This window comes from Lupinus angustifolius, chromosome LG06 (genome assembly GCF_001865875.1).
Source record: "Lupinus angustifolius cultivar Tanjil chromosome LG06, LupAngTanjil_v1.0, whole genome shotgun sequence".
In the NCBI taxonomy this organism is placed as follows: domain Eukaryota; kingdom Viridiplantae; phylum Streptophyta; class Magnoliopsida; order Fabales; family Fabaceae; genus Lupinus; species Lupinus angustifolius.
Genome location: NC_032014.1, coordinates 4,119,942 through 4,131,292, shown reverse-complemented (window position 1 = coordinate 4,131,292; position 11,351 = coordinate 4,119,942). Strand labels below are relative to the sequence as shown.

Here is an 11,351-nt window from a genome sequence, read left to right as displayed (position 1 = left end):
GGAAAAATCAGTTTCTAGATTTGAATGGATTTATATATATTATACATATATAGTCCTAAAATTTCTCCAAACACAGAAAGGATGTCTTTTTTGGAATATAACTGAAGATACTTTTTATATTTGTTGTTAATTGTATGTCAATTTAAAGAACATTTTGTTTATTTTAATTTGTTTCATGTAGAAGTAAAAGAATGTTTTGTAATTATTTTTGATTTTATGCTGCAAATAAATTAATGACTATAAATGTATTAAAATAACAGAATAAATTTAATGAAGATAAATACATTTATGCATTTACTAAATTGTGTTTTTATTACTACGGACAAATAAATAAGAAAGGAGATGCTAATTAGAAAGTTATTAGGAGGATGAATAACAATATTTATAAATATATTTTTTTCTTTTATTAATGTATGTTTTCTTATTTATATTAATATTTATGTATTGTCTATATAAAACATTTTACATGGTTAACATATCATATACTTTTTTGAATTTTTTGTTTAAAAATATATAATAATAAATAACCTATCAATATTGAAGGATGTATTGTTAATATATAACACTTACATTACTATTAATGCATATATTAAATATTTTTTTATTATAGGCTACATAATAGCAATAGATATGAGGAAATTATTAGGAGAATGAATTTGGAAATTAATATATTTATTGCATATGTTAGTTTGTATGTTTTGAATAAACAAGTTATTGTACTAATTATGAAGATATTAAGATGAGGAATTATGAATATTTATAATAAGCATTGATAAGTGTTAATAGTTAATTACGGTGCCACACTGCCACTAACTTAATTATTCAAATCAGTTTTGTTATCATGTTTGTCCCTCAAATAATATATTTATCATGTATTTAACCATTCAGATAAATTTGTTATTATACTAGTCTTTAAAAGATTAATTTGTCATCATAATGCCCCCTGAAAATTTAAATTTGTAACCATATTATTCTCTTAACAATTATATCACAAATTGACTAACTTAGTCGCAAATTTAACTTTCAAAATTTTATTTGGCAACAAATTTATTTTTAATACTAAGTTTGTGACATTATCATCAAATTAAGTTGATGGATAAGCTAAGGTCAATTTCTATGGTCCGTGTTGTTTAATCATTATGGCCTATCCTCCTACATGTAAAAAAAAATCACTCACATTTTACTTTTTACCAAGAAAGAGTTTTTTTACCAACAATTAGCCGTAAGTATCATTGGGTTAACTTGGTTAATATTTGTTAATTATGCAGCTATAAATTTATGAGTAAATTACACTAACAATCTCCTGAGTTTTAGTGAAATTACACAAATCATCCCTCACTTTTCTACACCTCCACAAACTCCTAATTTTTTATACTTTTATTACACTGATCACCCCTGCATGAGATATAAGTGTAATTTTTTGAACAAAAAATGTGATAAATGCAATCAACTTAAATAAAACATGATATACTGGGGAGACAAGTCCAAATAATATCCTCTTTATTATTTTTGTTTCATTTAGATATAATATAAGAGCGATTTAAACAATACCTCTTTAGAATTATTGATGCATTTTGTAACCAAAAATAATAAAGATACATTGATTTGTATATTATTTGGATTTTTCCTCACAATATATCATGTTTTGTTTAACTTAATTGCATTTATCGCACTTTTTGTTTAAACGATTACACTTATTTCTCATGCAGGGGTGATCAGTGTAATAAAAGTATAAAAACAATGGGAGGTTTATATAAGTGTAGAAAAGTGAAACGTGATATGTGTAATTTCACTAAAACTCAGGAGTGTCAAACTCTAAATTGATTTAGATCTAGACTGATATTCAAACTTGAATTTCAACCCTATACGTAATGAATTTCAACCATATTTGTGTCTAATTAAAATAAGGCACCTCCATCCTATGTACACCAATCAGTATAGACAATTGGACACGTTAGTCAATTTTGATTGGAAAATGTTTATTTGACATAAAATTAAAGATATGATAAAATGTTTCCATTATATATATACACTTTTTATATAGGTAATTGCAAAAGGATGAAACAAATGAGAAATAAAACTAAATATGGGATATCAGTAAGTTTATAAATAAAAAAGTCAGTGTTAGTAAAATAAAATTCAGATAATACAAAAGCTGTCTCATATGTACAATAGTTCCTAAGAATTAATGTTTGTGTATTTGTAGGTATTCTTCATTTCAAAAATAAAACCACAGACCAATTGAAAGAGAATAAAAGAACGACTTAAATTGTAATTTTTGGATTGTTTTGGGTGAATCAATCAAACTAGATCAAAATTTGAATCCATTTATAATACTTAACCAATCCAAATTGAAGCGCTAATGATGCAATTTATATATTTATTATGCACAGCAGGACAGGGAAATTTATTTGTATGCATACGGATACTTGTAGGTTTCTTTGGATTTATTATGCACGGGGAAATTTTTTATTTACTTTTGTAACCCTTATTTGTTACCCTTGCATGTGCCCTTGTAAATTTTATGGGTAGTACTCGTGGGTCCCGGTGTTTTTGCTGTCTCTAACTCTGTTCTTGAGCTGCGTGACTTGGACTTTATCACCGGATGCCTATGCTTCGAGTGATCAAACTCTTCATTGGATCCTTTCTTTCAAAGTTTCAATACTGGGGCCCTAGAATTGGGATATGGAAAATGATATTCTTGAAAAGTCCTTGGAGCAGAAGTAATTGCTACCCATAGTTCTTAAAGTCTCTTATTCTCATTCCCCATTTTCATTTTCCCCTTTATCTATTCATTTTGATATCAGTGTGTTACAAATATTCATGAGATCACTTTGGATAAGAACAAATAATTCAACCCGCTTGATAGTAGAATACCATTGCTGATGTTGATATCCTTAGAGGGGGATGAAGAATAATTAGAACTTTTGGAGAATTCTTCCAAACACAGGACTTATTTAGGTTGTGCAAGTCTGTTTTAGATGGAATATGTAATACCACATCTCTGACATGCGACATCTCAGACCCATGAATATATTGAGTGTGTCACTAACAAGCTTGAATACTCATGAAATATTTTATTCTCCACAAATGGGAGCCTTCCGCGACTCGAACTCATGACTTTGGGGATAAATAGTCACTTTACCCATGGGTCGTTGTCGGTAGCTTACTGGTAACGACTCATGGGTAAAGTGACTATTTATCCATGGGGTCACGAGTTCGAGTCGTGGAATGCTCTCATTTATAGGGTTTCTGCAGGGGTATTTAAGCCCGTGGGTAACACACTCAGTATATTCATGAGTCTGTGAGGTTGCGTATTAGAACTGGTGTGTTACAGCGGGTTTGAGTCGCATAAAGATCCCCTTTATAAGTGACACGCTCAATGTATTCATGGACTTGGGAGGTTGCTTGTCAGAACTGGGGTGTTATAGAAGAAGGAAGGGGGAATGATTTTGGCAAGTGTATTATTTGTTTGGGAGTTTGGCCATTCAGAAAATTTTAAAGATTTTGTTAAATTCTCTAAAACCCTCTACCTACCCATTTTTATGATTATTCCAATTTGAGGTTTTTCTCTATGGACAAACACATTAAAAGTACCTAAATGTTATTCTAAAATTTTATAATTACATTTTTGTTCATTTTTTATTATTAATTAGATTTTTAAATGGATATAAAACAATAATTTTGTAGTATAATTAGTTTGATTTTTCTTTCTTTCTTCTTCTTTTCCTCCTTGACATTTGACCCCTCTTTTTCTCCATCCCTCTTAACTCCTAAACACACCACTAAAAGATAAGTGCTGCTGTGCTGGTGTCAAATCTAATTTCTTTTCATAACTTGACAGAATAAGAGAACTAAGTCACTAACTCAGCCCATTCACGAGTAAATTCCAATTCCACCCACTTGTCTACTACATCAAGAGCACAATGTTACAAGTTTTCTGTTAATTCTCCATTACTAATTAAAGAATAATCAATCACATCAGAAGCATTAGGATTTAACAAGATGTATCAACGAAAATGTCCATACATAATGTTCTCATCGAGGCATGCGCATCATACACGTTGGTTGATTCTGATTTGTACACTACAGAAAGTTGAAAGCAGCAACAGAGGATCATCATCTCCTAAATCTTATGACAATAATCATGAAGAGCCATCAGAACCTAAGTTCAATTAATTTTACCCCCCAAACATTATGACATTTATTTTAATGAAGGCAAAGCAAAACTTTCAACATTAAACAAATTAATTGAAAAATAGCATATTGTTGTAAATTAATATAATATTTAGAGTGTAAAATTTATATGTAAAGATTTATACACATGCACACTATCATTCACCCTTCATTTGGATTACTTTTTTTGAAAAGTCAACAATAATTAAATATAAGTGATGGATGATACAATGATAGTGTATAAATCTTGTACGCTGTCTGTACATACATCTTTTTCTCTAATATTTATGTGACAGGGTTCTGGCTCTTCTTAAGAACTTGATTCTTCAATGGTATTGCAATTGTTGTAAAAAATAGATGGAAATAGCCACTTTATAAGCTAATTAAGTTGTTATACCCTCCTGTGGTGCAATATATATCAATACTATGATAGCTTAAACAATTCTGATAAATGAAGCTTGAAATGAATGACCATTGACCAGTATAACCACTTTACGTTTCCCCTTAAACAAATAAGTTTAATATGATATTTAAGTTGCAGATCTTTCCGCTCAATAGATTAATGTTTTAGATTTGGCTGCATTAGTAGACTAGAGAGTCAAGTCTTGATTTTTATGAAATTATTTGATAAACTATAACTTTTCTGTGGTTGATACTTCTATGTATCCCTATTAGGAGAAATGATGGCATGAGTAACCTGTCAACATAGAGGTTACCCACCATAATTCAATGAAAGGACCTAAGCCACTTGCAATTAGTTGTTTCACTAAGCCAATTTTTTTTTATTGAACCAGGACAGAGAATTGGGACGAAAATTGGATTAGGTGATCTATGTGTAAGGCTAGTTATTGAATCAAGGCACACACGCATTTACGTATGCAATAATAGAGGATGTACATCTCCAAAAGGTAAGTCTTTGAAAAATCAAAGAACCAATAAAAACTTAATATGTAATAACATATTTATCCTTTTAAGTATAATAGAATAGTATCTTTGTCATTCAAAACACAAGTAAATTGAAGTATTTGATTCTCCATTAATTAAGAAAATCCTTATTCACACTAATAATGGAACTATAGGCTTAGCATTCATTTTGTCGTCTATTTTTATTGTTCTAAATTAGCAATAAAATCTTGACCCCCATTCATTCCTTTATATTTAACTGCCCACCCACTTGAATTTATAATATAGCTAAGCTAATTGGTCCACTTCGGAATCTCTAGTTAACCGTTACTTTCTACTCTCCCATTCTGGCCTTCTGGGTGATTCTCTGTCCCAAATAATCTTATCCTCATATACGAAGTCAATGAAATATCATAGAATAGTGTATAAATATTAATTTATATTATTATAAATTTTACTTTTAATCATATAGAACATTTTGATTGAATAGAGACACCCAATAAGAGAGGTGATTCACATTCCATTCACACATGCACACGAGAAAGTGTGTCTGATGATGCGATGCCATCAATTATTTTAGCAAATGTTCTGTAAATGACTCACATGAACTATTTCTTATATTTATATTTATAGGCTACATACCAACAGTTTCTTGAATTTATTACTTCGAAACTTATTCATGAAAAGGGTCGAGGCTGCTGATTGTGCCCATTTACATGTCTCTGAATTATATCAGTAAGAGTGATTTTTTATTAAATATAATATTTATAGTATAAAGAGTTATATATAGTTTTTATATTATTTATTAGATTACTTTTTTCAGAAAAATATATGTATTGAGAATCTAAATCTCAATCAAACACACTGGTTTGTGCATTGTAAAATTTGTATTACCTTATCAATCTGATATTTCAAACTCTTCTAGAACAAAGAAGACGATCCCAATCCCATGAGTACAATATGCTTTTTTCGTTAGATTGTGAATGGGAAGTTTATTCTACGCTTTTGTATGTTGAGATTTAATTTACACATCTTTTTAAGATTCAATTATAAGTGATGGATGATACAATGATAGTGTATAAATCTTGTACGCTGTCTGTACATACATCTTTTTCTCTAATATTTATGTGACAGGGTTCTGGCTCTTCTTAAGAACTTGATTCTTCAATGGTATTGCAATTGTTGTAAAAAATAGATGGAAATAGCCACTTTATAAGCTAATTAAGTTGTTATACCCTCCTGTGGTGCAATATATATCAATACTATGATAGCTTAAACAATTCTGATAAATGAAGCTTGAAATGAATGACCATTGACCAGTATAACCACTTTACGTTTCCCCTTAAACAAATAAGTTTAATATGATATTTAAGTTGCAGATCTTTCCGCTCAATAGATTAATGTTTTAGATTTGGCTGCATTAGTAGACTAGAGAGTCAAGTCTTGATTTTTATGAAATTATTTGATAAACTATAACTTTTCTGTGGTTGATACTTCTATGTATCCCTATTAGGAGAAATGATGGCATGAGTAACCTGTCAACATAGAGGTTACCCACCATAATTCAATGAAAGGACCTAAGCCACTTGCAATTAGTTGTTTCACTAAGCCAATTTTTTTTTATTGAACCAGGACAGAGAATTGGGACGAAAATTGGATTAGGTGATCTATGTGTAAGGCTAGTTATTGAATCAAGGCACACACGCATTTACGTATGCAATAATAGAGGATGTACATCTCCAAAAGGTAAGTCTTTGAAAAATCAAAGAACCAATAAAAACTTAATATGTAATAACATATTTATCCTTTTAAGTATAATAGAATAGTATCTTTGTCATTCAAAACACAAGTAAATTGAAGTATTTGATTCTCCATTAATTAAGAAAATCCTTATTCACACTAATAATGGAACTATAGGCTTAGCATTCATTTTGTCGTCTATTTTTATTGTTCTAAATTAGCAATAAAATCTTGACCCCCATTCATTCCTTTATATTTAACTGCCCACCCACTTGAATTTATAATATAGCTAAGCTAATTGGTCCACTTCGGAATCTCTAGTTAACCGTTACTTTCTACTCTCCCATTCTGGCCTTCTGGGTGATTCTCTGTCCCAAATAATCTTATCCTCATATACGAAGTCAATGAAATATCATAGAATAGTGTATAAATATTAATTTATATTATTATAAATTTTACTTTTAATCATATAGAACATTTTGATTGAATAGAGACACCCAATAAGAGAGGTGATTCACATTCCATTCACACATGCACACGAGAAAGTGTGTCTGATGATGCGATGCCATCAATTATTTTAGCAAATGTTCTGTAAATGACTCACATGAACTATTTCTTATATTTATATTTATAGGCTACATACCAACAGTTTCTTGAATTTATTACTTCGAAACTTATTCATGAAAAGGGTCGAGGCTGCTGATTGTGCCCATTTACATGTCTCTGAATTATATCAGTAAGAGTGATTTTTTATTAAATATAATATTTATAGTATAAAGAGTTATATATAGTTTTTATATTATTTATTAGATTACTTTTTTCAGAAAAATATATGTATTGAGAATCTAAATCTCAATCAAACACACTGGTTTGTGCATTGTAAAATTTGTATTACCTTATCAATCTGATATTTCAAACTCTTCTAGAACAAAGAAGACGATCCCAATCCCATGAGTACAATATGCTTTTTTCGTTAGATTGTGAATGGGAAGTTTATTCTACGCTTTTGTATGTTGAGATTTAATTTACACATCTTTTTAAGATTCAATATAAAATAGTACACACAGCTAAGTTAAATGGCGTAAATCAGAATTTTCTCGTTTTTTTATTAACAGTGAAGGGGGGAGTGCAAATTCTTTTATCGATAACAAAAGCCCACAATTTTTTGAGGTTAAACTACTTAAACATTGCCCACTTCTTTGAGGGGGGCAAAGTAAAAATAGACCGCTATAATTTTGTGTTATGTAAGATAGAAATAAATAAAGAAATGATTTTTTGAATAAGACAGCATTATTTTATTACATGCAATAAGGGCATAAATACATTTTTTTTCTATCATTGTATATTTGTACATACAAATACTTTCCCGCATAAGAAGAGCTTGACATGATTGCTCTAATCACCATTCAAAAAATGATCATTGAAGTCAAGCCTCAAAGTCCATCATCAATTTGTTCAACTTCTTATTGCTTATCCTCTGTTCGATAAAACTCTTGCCATGGTCAACACTGCACATGATATATAAAAGGAATTTCTTCAGTTTAAAAAGTAAATGGCAAAATTGGTTCCTAAAAAATAGTTAATTATTATCCCATGCAAAACACAGACTAACCTGTGAGGTAAGTAAGAAGCATTTGGGGTCAAGTGGCGTGCGAGCACAACGGCGTCGTTGTGCGTGTTGATGATATGATTGAAGCACAAATAACGACCGTGGGATGAAACATCCTCGTAGACACATATGTGGGCATCTACCAAGTATTCCAAATCAACGGTCACGAACACACCATCCTCGTACATCTCAGCCGCTCCTCTCAAGTAAGGGTTATCGATAGTGAGATCATGACCCATCAATAAGCCTTTGTTGATGGACACCATATTAAGCCCCCTGTCCATTGCTAAGGCCCACGCTGTTTTCTCTGATAGTGTCTTTGATATCCCATGCCATAACTGTTTTCACGCCACAATCAATTCGTTACCAACAGAATTCATCAATGACAAAATAACCCCTATATGTGAAAAGTGAAAATTGGAGGATAATGGTACTCTCTCCCAAAATGATATTGTCTTTAAATAATATTTTTTTAATTAAATGACACATTTTGATTGATTTAGAACATCAATAAAAAAACGCTTATTGAACATGTGATAAATGATTAAAGTAAAAAAAAATATCATGTGAGAGATAATGTATATACCTTGAATTTACGACAGAAATTGACATCACTCCAGTGTCTCTCATCCAAATCTAGGTCCATGGTTTTGCGATCCTCTCTCCAAAGCACTGCTGTTGCTGAGGATGTGAAAACAACTTTATCTATGGTTTCTGTTTGAGCACAAGCTTCAAGCACATTGTGTGCTGCTCTCACCTCCACATCTGCCATGTGTTCCTACATATTTTACCAACACGAGAGATCATTTTTTGACACCATTTCTGGACCACTTGTTTCCAAAAAATTTACGACTAACAATAAGACATTGGACTAGTAGTGTAAGACCCTCCTAAAGATCCAGATGATCAAACAGTTAAATGCTCGATTTCTAGGAACGACACTTGTTAGGAGGGTAAGCCACGTAGTCAAAAAAAGATTAGTTCTTTACAATAAAGTGAGAAAATACAACTTTTCCACCAAATTTATGCTGCTATTCATTAAAGCCATTGCCCATTGGTTAAAGAATGTAAGAAATGAAGTTTTTATTACATTCATAGGTAAATTGCTTCGTTGATATAGCAGCTCAAAATTAAACTGTATCAATTGCTTCGTTGTCAACTTGTCATGACCTGACAGATGGAAAAGGGTTGAATCCACCCATATGTATGGAAATAGGTAAGTTTGAAACTCAGGCAAGTTATGTCTACCACATAATAAGTATAACTACTCACTTTAAAGACTAACGCAAACAAACACTACTATATCACATAACTACCACCCATTGAGTCACATCTTCTTTCTCAAACTTTGTATGAATCACTTTATATATCATTTGTTTTATTTAGTTCATATTTTATTTTATTAACCAATGAAAAATAATAGATATATAGAATAATATACATTTTTGGGATAGAAAATAGGTTTCCCACTAACAAAAAAGCACACATTAACTCCTTAATTTTTTAATGTGTTTTTATCCTGAAGCAGGTTTCCCAGGCGGGGAATATTCCCAAGTTAATCCCTATAAATTAGTTTCGTATAATTTGTTAAAATTTTCTACTTCAATTTTTTACAAGTTTTAGTATAGATATCGATTCAATCACGTGGATAAGACTCTGATAATATAATATAAAATCATTCCCCTGACTTTTAATTCGAAACTAGAAAGCAAAGAATAAAAAGAAAACGAACTTACATCATAGTTGGGATGGTCAAGGGGTGGTTCAAATGAGTAGAACAAGCCAGAGCAGCCTTTTAGTGCATCAACAATGCTATGATAATCAAAAGGGTCTGATCGAAAAATCTTGAGCTTACTGTGATCAGCAGAAATCCCATTAAGCATTTCTTCCCCTGAGAAAAACAATTAATCCAAAGCAAAACAATTTCATTTTCAAAGAAATGAACATAGAGAGTGTCAAAAACTCAAAATGAGGTAAAGAGTAATTATTAAATTAAAGGTAAATATTGAATAATAAATACCATGTTTTTGAACGGAGGCATGGACGGTGTAGCCCCTATGGAGGAGTCTTTGGACCAGGCTGAAGCCTAGTTGGCCTGAAGCGTCCATGACACAAACTGTGTGAGTACTAGGTTCGAATGAAGGTGCCATCTATGCTGTTATTGATGATGTTGTGGGTATAGAGAAATGAGAAAAGAAAAGTGAGATTATGTTGTTTATGTTGTCACTGTATAGGTTTATTGATAGAGAGGGGAAGACAAGAATGAAAAGGTTAAGGTTCGATGTATAAATAAAGAAGGGGCTGCTAGATATATAGCATTCAAAGACTGTGGAGGTAGATAGGTAGGTAGGGAGTAAACAAAAATCCTCTATTCTTAAAATATCTCATAAAATATTAAAAAAATATTTTTCATTAAAATCAAATTATCATATATTTTAATGATATAATTATTGAAAATGGATGTATACAGTACCATTGTATACATACAAGTCCAATTATTATGGGTGAGAAATCCATAGATATAAATGAAGTTGGATTTAGATCCCAATGGAAAGTCATTCAACTAATCATATATATTTAATTATATAATTTATCAATATCTAAATTTAATGAATAGACTCTAATCGATTTATAAATTCATTTTAATGAATTAGATTGATAAATATTCATTCCAACTGAATTTTTTAATTAGAACTAAAAAAACTTTGGAAGAAAATCATTCGTTTGATAATTACCATTTCAATAAATCACTTTTATAAATGTTTTTAAAATTCCATTTTTAGAATAAACACTTTTAAATATTATTATTAAAAGGTGTTTTTTTAAAAGAAACACTTTTTTAAAAGTAAAATTTTTAACTTTTAAAAATTATTATTTTATACAATATTCTACATACATGTGATACTTGAGGTTCTGTGTGTAA

General features: G+C 30.4%; 1 protein-coding gene across 1 annotated transcript; it reads right to left on the bottom strand.

Moving 5' to 3' along the window:
• Positions 8,161-10,752, bottom strand: LOC109349088 (cinnamoyl-CoA reductase-like SNL6). The gene is made up of 5 exons (XM_019589747.1): positions 10,449-10,752; positions 10,165-10,319; positions 9,015-9,206; positions 8,432-8,766; positions 8,161-8,327 (listed from the first exon to the last, which is right to left on the bottom strand). The coding sequence occupies exons 1-5, from the start codon at positions 10,576-10,578 to the stop codon at positions 8,246-8,248; spliced, it is 894 nt and encodes a 297-aa protein (XP_019445292.1). The 5' UTR covers positions 10,579-10,752; the 3' UTR covers positions 8,161-8,245.